Here is a 16,003-nt window from a genome sequence, read left to right as displayed (position 1 = left end):
GACTCCTTCTCTGTGGTCCAATTTCACTGTGTTCTTCAATATCACATTGTGTTAGGGGTAAAAATCTGTTTGTGAGCTTTATTTCGGATGTTCTGTCATCTTTACGCTTTGGCTTAACACAGAGTTCCTCCGCACAAAGTTTTGGAAAGGACACAACATCACTCAGGTCTATGTCACTGTTATTCTTCTCGTTTGTGGTAAGAGTGGGCTTCTTACCACCCGATGTTACTGGAAGGGTCTTGTGAAGTCCATTTTCAGTTTCCAAAGTAAATATCCGTGTTTGTAGCTCTTTTATTTCTTGTTGGTAGATCCGACAGCGTTCACAGTGGGAGTTTGTTTTTCTTCCTCTTCCGGACATGTCGCTGGCTTGTCAAAAATATTGATTTGTATAGGTAGAAGTCACAAAAAAGGATGACCAGTCTGATATTCCAGGATGTGTGGAAGAAGTAAAATGATTAAAAATGATTAATTAAATGATTAAAAAGCAAATAAAGCAGGAAGCAGCAGGAGCAGGGAAAAAAGCGTCTGCACTCTTTTGCAGGGGGAGGAGCAATACAGACCTTCAACTTCATGTGACCTTCAGATTAAGTGGAGAACAGTATGTGGAGAGCTTCATGGTACAGGATTCCATCGTCAAGCAGCTGCTTTTGAGCCGTGCATCACCAAATGGTGCAAAGTTCTGGGAAGCACGTCTGCACTAGAAGTGACCAATCACAAGTCTCCATTTGGCAATTTGATAGACAAAAGAAAGGAACACCTGCCTGACTGCATTGTGCCAAGTTTGAAGTTTGGTAGAGGGAGGATTATGGTGTGGGGTTGTTGGTGAACGTATTTCAGCATAACAAGATTTTTAATTATTCCATACTCCCAACTTCCTCCAAACAGTTTGACGATAGCTCCTTCTTGTTCCAATATGATGGCACACCGGAACGCAAAGCTCAGTCCACAAAGACCCCTTTCAACTTTCATTTAATAGAACAGCTTTGAGATTGAATTTCATTCAAAATCAATGTCTGAACTCACAAATGCTCCCCTTAAACAACACTGAAGCTCCATTCACATCCTCATCGACTAGTATTTAGGTAGCCACTTTCAATGAAAAGTCTATGTAAACGCATATCAACCCAAATTTCAGGCTTCCGCATTCAGAACGCTCGCGTTCACACATCAAGTGTTTAAGTTCGATTGTGGGCTCTATATACAATATAGGCGTTCACTGATCATGCATTCTACCGGTTGAATGTTGCTGCTACTTAGGGACTCAGATTTGGTAGTGGCATGCAGGTGGCATCCTTCTTAAAACACAAAACTACAACCATTGTAAGAATTATCATGAAGGACAAATCAATTCTTGTACTTTTTCGCATCAAGCCTCATTCCACTGTAGGTGGCCGACGACATGCGCTTTTAAACAGAAGATAAAGCCTCCCTCCGTCCCGCAAGCTGGTTGTCCGCTGTGTGAACATCACTGGCTCGATGCACGTTCATGTAACCACGTAAAGCGCGTTCTTGAACGAGCCACATGCGGCTGGTGTGTAGGCACCTTAAGCTTTGTGATAAAACTGCAAGAGCTGAAGCTGTCCTAGTTGTAAAGGGGGTGAGGAGGTCATATAACAAAAGGGCTTCCACTCATATTCCCCTTCTTACTCCCCTTTTAATCTGTCTTTTTGATGTTGCTCAAACTAAAATTGCATCTTTGCTCTCTTTCATTGTGCACTCGCACTGACGCAAAAACCGCATAATAACTGGGAAAATGAGCTAGGGTTGTCTGGTTTTTGTTGTTGCTGTTGCAGCAACCGTAAATGCTGTGGGGACAATGCTTTGCTGTGTTCTTCGATAACAGTATAATTTTCTGACAGACGCCTGTGTGCTCTTCAGTAAGTCAAGACTACAGATGACGCACTGACCTCATAGCACAGTGGTGCATTCACCTGCAGACATGATCCGAGAAAAGGTTTTTATGCCTCTGTGTGAGCGGCTGTGAGCTCCTGTAACCGTAACAAGTGAGAGATGACTGACAGAAAATTCTCCTGCTGGGGGAAAAAAAAATGCAGTATTTTATGCCTGCAAAGTCAAAAATCTGCTTTCTTTTGTGAAGAAACGAATCCTATAAGTCGTGCAATTAAAGGATTGTGGTGGAAGCTCAGTCATTATCCATAATGGGACTCACGGTTGTCCCAAAATGATTTAATGAAGCTAATTTTTCATAGGATTTATGGCACAGTTTAATTCCTGTTGGAAAGCTATAAGTTGTATTTAGCGAAAAAGGCTGTGCTCAAACCTGATAATGTTTGGCAGTGGTAATCATTGTCTCTCCTTGAGTTGCAGCATTTCTGCAGAAAGTCCCTACAGATGACACATTGAGGGATTTTCATATAATTTGCAGTGTGCAGCCTCCCTTAACTTTAGCGGGACATAAGTAAAGCCCTATATTCCAATCATTCAGAGAAAATCAAATTAATTTGGTTTGCATGCCTTTAATTTGAGTGGATGTTTTAAGACGGGGATGATCAAAACTGGTGCGGTGAAAATATTTTAGGGGCCAACTTTTCTGACTGACAAGCTTTGAACTTTTTTAAAAACATTAAATAAAAATGATCTAATATTCATGTTATTGCAATGGCATGCTTTTCATTTCTTCACATGGAAAACAAGTCTAACTACGTTTTTACCAAAATTACTGTCAAATTGTCAGTTTGTTGCACCATTTCTCAGTTAGTCTGTCGTAGCTGGCATGTCTTGTCTTGAATTGAACTCTTTGAAAACAGCCACAGTCTCTTGGCATATTATGCAGACACAGCGGTTTTGAATTTGACAGGAAAAAAAAGCGGTGACACTCACTGTCAACTTTTCTTTTTCACAGAAGGGTCGCACAACAGTGTTGCCACAGCTTAAAACGTAATCGCAAACGCAGTTTTTGGAAGATTCTGGGGGCCACATATTATTGATTTGATGAAAGGAGCCTGCGGGGCTGTGGAAATTTGGTCCATGGGCCGGACTTTGGACATGCATGTTTTGGGACAATTTTATTTTCTAAAATAAAAACAATAAAAAAATCAATTTTTTGTAAGTTTCCACTATGTGATATAGTGTAACAACCAAAGAGGAAATGTTGGTATCAACTGCAGATGTCTTTGTTGAGCCTCTGTTTTTAGTCATTTAAGCTTTTGATGACAGTTTTGATATTTATTGATGTTACGGAAAAGCACTTTGGAGAAGTAGACAACATTTCAAGCCTCAAGGTTACAGAAGCAGAGAAGTATTTCAATTGTGTCTGTCTTTTGAGGTATCCTCTTAAAGATTTTTCACATTAGCTCATTTTTTGGCACAGTTATTCGTCTTTATTTCCTGCCAGTTTTCCTTTTGTTTGTGGTGATTCTCCTGGATTTGGTCCAGGAGATTTCAGGTGACTTCACCCTTCAAGGTTGCAGTCAGACTGTCAGAAATATCACCGATGTGTTTCCTTCCTTCCACGCCAACATAAACATTATCCTGTCTGTGCATGCAGGACTGTTCGGGGAGCTTCTGAATGTGCACAGGCAGGCTATCATATCTGCTTGATGTGGAGGACACAGAGATGATCGTGTCTGATGAAAGCAGCAAGACAAAATGATAAAAAAAAAAAAATTACGAGACAGGAGCATCCAGGTCCCAAAGTGAGGGTTGGATCTTTGAAGTGCACAACTTCAGAAGTGTCTTAATGAGATCTGATACAAAATAAAAGCTCAAAAGATTGGGAAGATGTAGGATGAAAGTTCCTTTTTTGTATTGAAATGCTACGTGATAAGCGTGCCCTCCACCTCCGAAGATGATTTATAATGAAAGATCTTGCAAACTTGCTCCCCTCAAATGTGCCCGAAGCAGCAATATGTCATTTATATGTCATGACATGTTTTCCATGCTTTCTGTAAAACTGAATTTTTTCCAGACCTGTGTGATCAGCTGAAGCTTCAAAGAAAGTGAGAGCAGATCAACACAAGCCCTCAGATCATCTTTGATTGCTTCATAATTAGCATCAGTGATTTCCTCCTCTGATTGTGACCCCTTCTAGATGACAGCAGCTGTGAGCTCTTGACAATCTTGAGCTATTGTTGTGGAGCAATGAGTGATAGCTAGGATTACACCGCTGCTCATGTGTTGGGAATTAGCCCAGATGACTGGCCGATTGAATTACACGTCCAATGGAAACACAAATGCCAGATAACCGCAGCGCTGTAGAGCGCGCAACTATTTCTGTGTCCAGGGCTTAAAGCGGAATGGAGACACCTAGCAACTGTCAAAAGTTGGCTTGCTGGCTTAATTCATTTATGGAGGGAGAGGAGTTGGAAAACATAAATTGTTCTATTCATAAATGTTTGCAGGATGGAGTTAATCCCAGTCCAGTATCCTTGGGGTTTCAGTTGTTTGCTTGCACAGCAGTGAAAACATTAAGTTATGTTAGTGGAGGGCTTTTGTCGTAGCCAGTAAAGTGATTTATTTTCGTCCTTTTTGTAGCTTGTGCAGTAAATCTGTCAGAAGATGAAGTTACTTACATGCACCCTGAACCTGCATCTTCTAACCACTATTTTGTACTTGCATGGATGTGCCTATCTCTGTTTTATCTACATTCACACCTTACCTTTGCATTGACAGTTTTTTAAAAGTCACTTCTATACATATAACCCTCTTGACACAAAGGTGAGGGATGGTCATAGCTTCTTGAGCGTATTTTCTGTCATGTTTGGTAGTCGGTGATAGTTAAAGGATCATCAAAAAGTTTTTTAGCAATTATAGAAATATAAAAGCGTGATTTGTTTAGACACTATAAAGTATTGTAGACCGCTTAAATGAAATACCTTTGGTTTTTGACTAAAGAATTGTGTTTTTGTTCTCATTAGAACTGACGTCCACAAACTTTTAGCTCTTGTAAACAAAAATATTTGATTATTGGTTGATTGATTGTTTGATTGATTGATTTCACTTGAAAAGGCGAGAAAAAGCATGTGGGCTCTGCAGCACAGAAAACTGGCAGTGTTTCTAACGAGATGACTTTTATGTTCCAGCATGCAAATCAGCAGAGTACAAAAAAAAAAAGATGTATGATAAATGTAACAGTTTACTTAATTTTACAAAGGATGTTTTAACATTTAGTTGTTGAAAACATATTTATATGTCATAGTTTGTTTAGTGTCATCTTTTTTATTTCATAAGTCCATGTTTTAATTTTCTTCTGTTAAGTGTTTAGTTTTTATTGCCAGATTCTGTTACTATGTAGTCTAGTAAATGTACTTCCTGTACATCTTGCTTTACATTAATTTGCACACCAGAGTCTCTATAATTTGGGCTTGTAACAATACATCACCTTGTTTTTTGTTGTTGTTTTTTTTTTTTTTATTCTTTAAACTCTTTCTGGCCCCTGATGTCAATCTTTTTTAACAGCTACATGTTTTGAACTTTCTGTAAAAAAAAAAGTTTTGTTTTTTTTATTTAGATTTTGCTATATCATGTAGTGAAGTTGAAATTGAAGTTTACTTTTTTCTTAAGTATATTTGAGTACAAGTAAAGCAAGCCTGCTACAGACCATGTACATGTAATGTAGGAAGAATGCTGTACGGTATGCTGAGTAAATATTTTTTTCAGACTATATTGGAACATTGTTCACACTTGTTTACACTAGTACATGTACATAAAAAGTAAATTTCAAGTATGTTGCCTCATTTTTAGTAAAGACCAAAGACTTTTTTTTTCACTGAACGGTACAGGCTGATTGGTTTGGAATGGTCTGGGTACCTCATATGAGCGTTTCCACTCTAAGTTGGACCTAACAAGAGCAACAATGGCGGTCGTCCAGCAGGTTGTTTTTTTTACGTTTGGGTTTTGCTACTTTACTTTACAAAGAATTTAATTTTGTTTGAGAGAAGGGGACGGGCAGTGAGGACGAATGCAGCTGCTTTTTGGAGCTTTCTTTTGTCGTAATGACCTTCAGCCAATCAATGGGTTTCAACATTAGCTACCTCCTAACCAGTCCATTCCATTTTTTTATGGACCTACAACCAACGGGGAACCAAAAATGGTATGGTTCAGTCTGGCTTAATGGGTGTGTTTTAGAATGGAAAAGCTCAAAATGCCGGACTGGATCAGACCACACCGCTTAGTGGTAACGAGGCTTATGTATACTTCTAGTACACTTAAACAGACTCATTTTTTCCAATAGACTTGTGCATTAGCTCCCTGTAAATAGCGTTAGCTTCCCGCTAATATGTGCGCCTAGTGTCATTATCATCATGTTAGCCAACTTCTTTACAATTTTCGAAAAGTCTTTAGGAAAGTACATGCACCGTTACTATTACTCTGAGCCCAACCATAAGTCAAGGACGGATATTAATACACCATTATGATGCCAATATACAGAAAGCTAATTAGTCTTTTTGTTATCTTTTGAGATGAGGCTCATTACTTTCTTCTACATTCACCCAAAACATGGAATGAAAAGTTGAATGTCTTTATGTCAAAGTTGGTGTAGTTAGTTTCTGGATAAAAAAAAATACCTTTGTCTAGTGGTGAGCAGCAGCAAGTCAGTGATTTCATGTGCATTTGATTTGTATGGCGTTTCATCTCTGCCATAAAATGAAAGGGCGTAAAGACAACTGAGCGGGCGTATTCAGGAACTGAGTGAGCGAACCTTACAACCGCGCAGGCGCAATTCTAACCGAGCGACCCCGCGTTTTACAAATGCACGCCTGCAATCCTAACTGAGCCGTGATCCCGCGCTGTAGATTCTCCTTCTATAAAAGTATAAAAGTCTTACATTTTCTCCAAAACGTACAGTGCGGCCCTAATGTGTTGTTGTGTGACTTTGGTAAAGAGGACCTAGGAGAGAACAGGATGAGAATGTTAAGGAGAGGTGAGGACGTGAAAGGACCCCCCCCCCTCTAGTACAAAGGTGCAGATATGTGCTTAATGCAGAACAACTTTGGAAACCCTGGAAATGCAAAGAGACACTATTACGAAGTTAAGTTAGAAAGTTAGAAAGATCTTCACAGATTCGAACTTCCCCCCTCAATAACTCTTCTGATAAACGGTCAAATGTGTCAGCAAGAATCTCAATCATTTTGTATTAACACAGAGAGTGAACTATAAATGCATTTCTAAAGAAAAAAGATATTTTTTTTCTCCTTTTCATCAGAATTGTTCGCTTCAAGCTGTGAATGCAGACATGCAGTGAGCTGGCTGCAATGAAAAGCTGTCCATTCTCCGCTCCTTTTACTGGGACGCAGCGCCGGGCGAGTTACGCCACACTTTTGGACTGTAGGACTTTAAGCTGGGGCTGACGCGTCTGCTTTCACTGTTCTTTAGAGCCGCACGGCAACCAGACGGACTCTGACGATGACGAAAGGGAAGCCGGTCGTGTTTGATAGAAATGTAGCCCGGCTTCATTTCAGATACAGAAGATAAGGACTTTGATGGATTTTTGGATGCTGATTGATGACTGAATAAAATAAAAAATAAATCACAACCAACTCAGTTTTGCGCTCGCTGCCTTTTTAAAACGCATAGCAGAATGCATGTTTTACAGGTATGTTTTAACGTTAAATACAGAAAAAAACCCACCCATAACTGAAACTGTGCCGTTTAATCCAGTGCTGTTGTGTTGTAAGGAGCGGAGTGTGTTATTGGAAATAATATGGCTTTGATTGCGTGTTTGTGTGTGTATGTCATGGCAGGTCAGTGCGTGGTGTGGCTCTTTGACCATCACAGTTAGAAATTTCGGCTCTTTGTGTCAAACTTGTTCGCCATCCCTGTTTGTGTCAGAGGCTTTAATAGAAAAAAAAAACGTTGGATGTAACATGGATTAAACCGTTAACCAACAACCCAAGACCAAAGTAAGAAAGTGCAGCGGGTTTTTCTTGCTGTAAGTTTATCACATGTGAAAATCACTGCATTTGTTACCGTTTTAATCCACGTTACAGCCGTTCTTTTGTATTAAAGCCTCTAAATGAAAGTCCCGCCCCGCTGCTTCGCCGGATAAGACATGCAAATTTCAGCCAATCAGATCCACCAGAAAGGTTATTGCCCCCAAGTGACAAAATGCTCCCTTAACACTTAGTGCAAATCCTGGTGAGGGCGCGAAGGAGAATTGACCGGCGGGATCATGGCTCATTTAGGATTGCAGGCGTGCAGTTGTAAAATACGGGGTCGCTCAGTTAGAATTGCGCCTGCGCGGTTGTAAGGTACGCTCGCTCAGTTCCTGAATACGCCCGCTCAGTTGTCTTAATTTAGATTTGTTGTTTCCCTTTTTTACAAAGACATTCTTTAGCTGTTAAAATCAGGAAGTCCAATGAAAAATCTCCAGTGAAGGGAATCCATAACATGGTCCTTGACTGATGTGCTGTGATTTAAGGAGTTTTGTTGTTTCCATTTGCAAATTTTCCTACAAATGTGTATTACCTGTAAAGACAACTTATCTCTTCTTTACTATCCAACATATTATAACCATACTTCAAGACTTTATCAATTCTGTAAGGTCAGCATTTTGTGGATCTCATTCATAATCTTTTTTTTATTATGCACACGTAGAAGTGTGTCAGTAAAGCAGAATTTTCTGTTTATGGTCCTCATCTTGATCTACAGCTACGCATGATCTTTGAGGCTTGGTATAGTGAGATGTGGAAGCTGATGAAAAGGAATCAAGTCGTAATCCCCAACTCCCATAACCTGCCTCCTACAATTATTCTGCGATGGCTGCACCACTGAGCCATGCCGCAATATCTTGCCCACCGAGCTATTTGTTTTGTCAACTTCAGATTCCGCCTGTATTTCACTTCATTTCTCTCATCGCTCGAAGGTTGACATTTATGAAAGTAACATCAGTAACGTCGTGGAAAGAGTACACACTATGACCTCACTTGTGATTGTGGATTTCCAACTCTTTGGGTGTCCTCTTTAAATCAACAAAGTTTGTTTCTGGAGCCAAATTATGTGTTTGTAAAAAATCTTTCACAAATTATAGGCTGAGCTGCAGGAATGAAGGAAAGACTCTTTGATTTTTTTCTGCATTTGTCTTAGCCTGCAGCAGTTTTTCCACTTTTTGATTGTGTGTGTGTGTGTGTCATGCACTATAAAGGATGTCTCCATCAGATTATCTCAGCAGCTGATGTAAGAAGACCACCATGAATGCATCTGTTCCCATAGATTGTACAGTGAATGTTATTTATGAAAGAGGCATTTTCAGAAGGGGGTATTAGTGGGCTCAGGCAGGGTGGTCTCACTCTAATTGATCTGATCAATGTCCACACACCTTGCGGTTGTGAACATTCATGGAATAAACCTGATGAGAAACCCCCTCCATTCTTATCTAGACCTGGTTCTCTGTTATATAAAAAAAGGGCCCCCACATCCTGGCTTTTCACTTCAGACTATTTTCTTTATCAAGTTTGTTGAGAAAATTTAATGTCTTTTTTTTTTTACTTTCTGTTTGGATTTAACTTGTGTCTGTAATAACGGCACAGCATAGCAAAAGTAAAACAAAGGAAATGCATCTTTTTAAAGTATTTTATAAAGTTTAGTCAATTGTATTATGGTGCATGACAGAAAACTATGAGTTCTTCTACTGACCCACTTTGCTGTGGTCCAGATTTTGCAGCACTGTTTACATATATGTTAACTCTATATTTATGGACGTTTCAGATGCTGCTCCTCTTAGCCCTTCTAGCTCCACTCTGCACCCTCTGCTGAAGTCGGCGAATGCTTTGGAGCATGTCTTACTTGGCATTTCCTGTACAAATTCTTTCACTTTACTTTGCCCCTACTATAACATGGCCAGCTGTGAGTTCATGGGGTTTGTGTTGTTAAAGTAGAAAGGGGGTCTCAGCATGACGAGGCATTTTATTTTCTGTTATGCAATACGCTCTATTTTCTGCTCCGTATTGAGATTTCATGAGCAGATGTAAGTGCCTCCATCCTTGCCAAAAATGTGCTGCCTTTGTCATGAAAATAGACTGGATTGTTACCTTTTCCTTCACCCTTGCACCCACTTTTAGGATGTGAATGAAGAGGCAGGTTGGAGCCCCAAGCCAAGAACGTGTTAGAAAACGATGCAGAAAGAGCTGCTGAGTGGTAAATATTCAATGCCAGAAGAAGAGAAAGGTTCTATTCTCCAGCAAAAAGCTGTGTTGTTCCCACTGAATCGATTGTCATGTCATGTGCGCTGCATCTGTGTTGGGCTGAAAGCATTTGCTGCCAAATTGTGACTCAATACTGTCCCAGAACACATTCTGTGCAGACAGTGATGCAGCACTGAAGCTAACATGATAACATGGGATCAATAGTGTTGCATAAACGTTGGATCACGTGACGACTTTTCTGCTCCATGTGACTCTTTGTGTAGAGGTCACAAACAATGTCTAATTAGTCCAAATTGTTTTACTTCCTCTCCTCCACAACCCTCTTTTGTGCAGCCAAACCAAAATTGTTTAATCTTTTCAGTTTTCCCACAAAACTAAGTGAATAAAATACATCAGTTTAAACTAGTTGTGTGTGTTTGATCCAGGAAAGTGACTGATTGCTTTTATAAAGTCCCACTCTTATCGTTATTTTAAAAGTGCTTCCAGTGGTCTTTTAATTATGATTATGCCGTTTCTAGTATATCCAGAAAAACTGTTGTTTTACATGGATCTATTTGTATGCAAGTGGATTCATTAGGATAGAGTGGGGCAGGGAGCTTGTGACCCACCAATTGTACAACTCAAGCTTTTTTAAATGCCATTTTCTTCATCTGCTCCCGATTTAAAACAATATGAAAGAAGAAATACTCAGAATTTTTGTGCTTAATTTTGTCTATATATGTGTCCTCCATCATAAAAGAAAAATGCCACTAGAACACTTTAAAAACACAAAAAATATATTTTTTTTTAATTGGACTGGGGGCTCTCTCTGGCCCCCTAGGGGCTAAACAATCTGTTGGGGAATAAAGCAAATGGATGATAAGACACAGATCGAGATAGTTTTCTTATACAGCTCAGGCAAAATCCACTAGATTTTATTAATTAAGTGTAATGCAGTCAAAGAAAAAGTCGCTCTTTTGCTGATTTTGTTCTTTCACAACTGAGCTTGTTACTGACAATCAACCATCAAGGAAAAATCCTTGCAACTTAATCCTGTATGTCAAAATAAAGTCGACCTCTCCTCCACAGATAGCACAAATGTACTGCCTTTTGTGACTTTTCTCTGGTATATATAGTTTTCATATAATGAAAGGAGCCCAATACCATCTGCTGTCTGTAAATGGGTGGAAGTGGGCATCAAAAATGTTGTGATTGCTGAGAGAACTACAAAAAAAACAAAAAAAAGTGTGCACTTTACAAAAATAACAAGCAAACTTCAACGCTGATCCAAGCTTCCGTACCATTTGCTGACTTTCATTACAGCCCAAGTGTTTTTTTTGGAATTTATACTAAGATTCAGATAGATAAGAACAGAAAATATTTTTTCGTGTGCAATGTTTGCAGCTTCAAAGCAACTTAAGAGAAAGTTAAAAGGGTCTCAAAATGAGTCTGCCTGCCTCCTCACACACATCCTGCTCTGTACTGAACCATCCGACTGATCAGATGCTCCATAATTACAGACTGTGTAGGAATGACCTTCATTCGAAGGCTGACTTTAATGCTTTTTCTTGTTTTTTGGTCACAGGCAGGCCTGATTCGGACTGATAAAGGGGAGTTTTTCATTGAACCCCTTGAGAAGGGCCAACAGGATGTGGAATCGAAGGGGCGAGTTCATGTGGTTTACCGCAGGTCGGCCATCAAGGCCGGCCAGCAGAAGAGCGACTTCCACAACGAAGGTGGGCAGGTGACGTCAGCAGGAACAAAAAAGGTTTTAGTGCTGTAATTACATGCAGGCTGGAGGACGGAAAACATGAGCGAGTGTGCAGCTGTGCGACAGAGAAGCAACAGCGGGGACTGAGGTGGTGCTCACAGATCACACAAAACATAAGAGAACAAAACTGCTAAGAAAGTTTAATTTAAAAGCAAACTGTTTAGCAGTGACAGACTCAAAATTTGACGATTGTCTTCACAACAACACAAAACAGTTAAGTTGAGGAGCTCAGACATTTTAGGTTGGGGGGCATGGAAACAAGTCTAACTAATAAACACCACAATATAACAAATTTATTTAAAAATTAATAAATAACAAACAACAATAACTTACCCTGCGACAGACTGGCGACCTGTCCAGGGTGCCCCCTGCTTTCACCCACAAGTGGCCGGGATAGGCTCCAGCAGCCCCACGACTCCGAAAGGGAATAAATGGAAGAAGATGAATGAATGAACAATAACTTAAGGTGAAGCTAAAAGGCTTCAGGGTGAACCAAGGCCAAAATGACAAACAAAACCCCACCTAACTGAAATCTGTTTTCTTACTTGTACTAAAAGAAAAGGGCAAACAAAGACAAACACTAACCTCCCTGGACTAACATAAACGAAAAAGAAAATGGCAGTTCACCCCTACAGCTTCACTTAAATAAAACTACACTTAACAAAAGACTAAACAGAGTGGGCATGGACACAAAACGTAAAAAAGTACAACTAAGTGCAACACACAACAAAACAGGCGGAGAACTACAAAACAAAATGAAGAAGCGGGCCAAGCTGCATTGGAGACCGGTTGCAGCAAAGCTGCCTTCTCACAGGCTGGAGGTCCAAATGGTGTTTTTGAGGGCTGCCTCCATCAGCTCTGGTTCAATGGGAGCCACACCTTTAACACCACACCTGCAAACAATCAGAGACAAGCAGACAGAAAGATCTTCAAAAACACAGAGCTCCCACTCTGATATAGAAAATACACCACACACAGAACAAACAAAACCAAATACGGATACAGCTGTGACATAGATGAACAACACAAACAAGACCCTCTGGCTGTCCTGCATCAAATTGGAGAAACATAAAGAAAAATTTCAAAAGAAAAGAAAATAACAATCAAAATGTATCTAAAGAAGCGAATAAACCAATAATATGATTGCTATAATGAAGAGCGTAGCTCATGGTTAAATGTAATCTAAGGAAGTGGGTCCAAACCCATACCATGTTGTGGTTCTGTTCTGCCTATGCAGCTACTGCCTCTTCAGTCACACACCACTGAGCACATTATAAGCCATGAAGACATCAACTTGTTGAAGGACTCTTAAAAATGTGGGGGATCCAAGTAACTTGAAAGGCCACCCCCTCCATCAATGGAGTCTCAGTCCCTCTTATAACAAAGTGTGATTTGATAAATCCTGAAATCACACCAAGCTAAAAGCCCTTATCAACTGAGGAGGCTTATCTTCATCTTTGGACCGTGAAGAGTTATTTTCAGTTGTTTGACGGTGAAAACACTTTTAAAAAGGGATTTGTTTAAGTTAGAGGAATATATTTTTATCACTTATTGCTGAGATTTTTTCCTTGAACTGTTTCCTGTTTTAAAAAAATAAAAGCCCACCGTTAATGTAAATTACAAACAAGGAGTGTTTTATTGTTTTAAAATATTCTGTTTGACTTAAACATTTGTACAGAATCTTAAAGCAATGATGACAATTGATTGATTGATTGATTGATTGATTGATTGATTGATTCATTGATTCATTGATTGGTTGATTTATTGATTGATTTCAAGCATTGAAGTCAGAGGACTAAAGAATTCACACAGATTTATCAAACTCATTACAGAAATGACGAAATGCATAGAAAAAAAATAACTGAATCACATTTGCTTCATTAAATATAGTGATCATTAACTAAAGACATGCTGAGCTTGTTTTATTCCTTTAAAAAGAGGGGGAAGATGCGAGCTTATATATTCCCACCCCTACTGAGTTCATTCATTCTATTGTTTTACATAGTTTTCATAATCCGGTTTTGATCAGTTACAAAATCCAGTTGTTATTAATGATTTATTATCTTTAGAAAACATTGGTGACAAGTGGCTTGATTTGTTTAGTTAGTTCTTGGTGGTTGGTGGGGGTCTTCTTGTGGGGTTGAGGTCCGGCGTTTGAGGCCAAGTGTTCCCATTGTGGCCCTGGTTGCTCTGGTTGGGGAACCCTGCTTTTCACCCTCGGGGGGGCATGTCATGCTTGCCCCCCTACAGCCTGGCGCCTCTAGCTCGGGGAGGGTTTGGAGGACAGGGTTTTGACGTGTTATTATTCCTCTTTACTCTAACATCTCACAGTAGGGAAGAGGGGAAGAGGAGGAGGGGGGAAGGCAAGAATTGAAAGAAAGCATATGAGTAGCAAATTAATTAATATTCAATCAATATTAACTAATGTGAATAAACAATTGAATTTAAAGGGGAAAAGGAAAAACAAGAAACAACCCCCTCCCCTGCATTTTATTTGTCTAAAAACATATATGGACCATTGGTGAAAGTAATCACCAATTTTAAAAGGACCTCTTTTTAACACATACACCACAGATTTTTCACCGTCATGCACATTTCACACATGAAGGGCCTTTTGGAGAGAGTGTTTGGGTGATCGGATGCCGCTGTTGGAGGACGGAAGCGTCTGCTTTGCTCCATTCCACCAATTTTAACTGCACCCCTTAGAACACACTCGGACACATCAAGACCTGGGTTGGCCAGTGCGGGGGGTGGCTAGGGTGTCTGGGGGCACTCTATACTGCAGAGCTGGCGGCTCACTTAGACCCTAAGGTCTAAGGTGGGAGGACCGTGTTCTCAAGGTGTGGGCGGGGTTCCCTGCATCAGCGCACCAGGCTACCCCAAACATTTTTCATCACTGCTTATAGCAACTGGAGCCCTGTCCTCTTGTTTGCCATCCTCGGGCTCTGTCGGGGGTTCCCCCCCGGTCATTGGTGTCCCGACCTCTTCCCCCTGTCGGTCGGGTAGTTGGGGGTGCAGTGTGGGCCGGTCATGGGTGGCTGTAGCCCGCTCCTGAGGGTGGGGGTTGCGGGAATCAGGACCGCCAGGCAGTCTCTTGCCTCTCGTGAGCTTGGGTCTGAGCCTGGGACACCTGTGGGGTTCCCATGGGGGGGGGGGTCTAGTACGCTAAAAGGAGTTTATATTAATGTACTCAAAGAGTAACAAATGAACCTGATTGTAAAAGCAAAACATGTCCATCATATAGGCACTCAGCTGCAATCTGTGTGGTCATTTTAGGACAATAAAAAAGAAATTCCGTGTAGTGCCCCATCACGTTCCCAAATATCTGCTGTCACAATCAATAGCAGTGAACACAATAACAGTAAATATAACAAGAACCCAACAGATGGGATTAACCCAGCTTTATTGTAACTTAAATAAAAGGAAACCCAGATCCTAAAAAAAATTGTTGTATTGAAACCACACAAAACTAAGAAGAAAAGGAAAAAAATGGTGGTGCCACAAGCAACACACTAACTAGCAGGCAACAAAGCAAAAGCAAAGACTGTAAATACAACGTGGACGAAACAAAACACGGGGGCAAAGAACAAGAATTGGACGTATCTGGAAAAAAAGAGTGACTAAACACAACAGACATAGACTAATAAATAATAATAATAATGATCTATCCTGTAGTTACTTTTTCTTAAGCAGGACCACAGACCTTCAAAATGAAACAAAACAAAATGAAAACCCAGGAAACCTGCCACAATGCATAACAAAAAAAATAAAAAAATTTGAAACTAAATCAGGAAACCAAAGCACCAAAGATAAATTTTCTTCAATCATAACTTATGTCAGTTCTGTTCCACCCATTACATCAGCGCATGTTCATGATTATGAACCTGTATATGCCCTTTGATCACACAGGCATTATCCAATTGTCTGCATTGTATTGTTGATATGCTTTGTAAATGATAAAAATTATGTTTGCAAAACTAGAATTGAAATTAGAAATCAAACACATTTAAAAATTCTGACAAAAGTTAACCGAGAAACCTGATTCCTAAAAAAAATACCATGCATTTTTTGTCAAGTTTAGCACAAATACATCCCTTTTTTGGAAACTCTAAAAAGAAGGTACACACTCCTGCAGCAGATAAACTGGTGC

At 40.0% G+C, this 16,003-nt stretch overlaps 1 protein-coding gene across 2 annotated transcripts in view; it reads left to right on the top strand.

Annotated features, from left to right (window-relative positions):
• Window positions 1–16,003, top strand: part of LOC101172200 (A disintegrin and metalloproteinase with thrombospondin motifs 14) — a 53,353-nt gene that overhangs the window by 7,610 nt on the left and 29,740 nt on the right. For both annotated transcript variants that reach the window (XM_011488228.3, XM_004080554.4), the window contains exon 3: window positions 11,668–11,818. In XM_011488228.3, the coding sequence (XP_011486530.1) occupies window positions 11,668–11,818 (151 nt within the window). The remainder of the gene's footprint in view (window positions 1–11,667; window positions 11,819–16,003) is intronic.

Source organism: Oryzias latipes, chromosome 19 (assembly GCF_002234675.1).
Source record: "Oryzias latipes chromosome 19, ASM223467v1".
Lineage (NCBI taxonomy): Eukaryota > Metazoa > Chordata > Actinopteri > Beloniformes > Adrianichthyidae > Oryzias > Oryzias latipes.
Note: the sequence above shows the minus strand (reverse complement) of the source record. Positions and strands in the feature narration are given on the sequence as shown.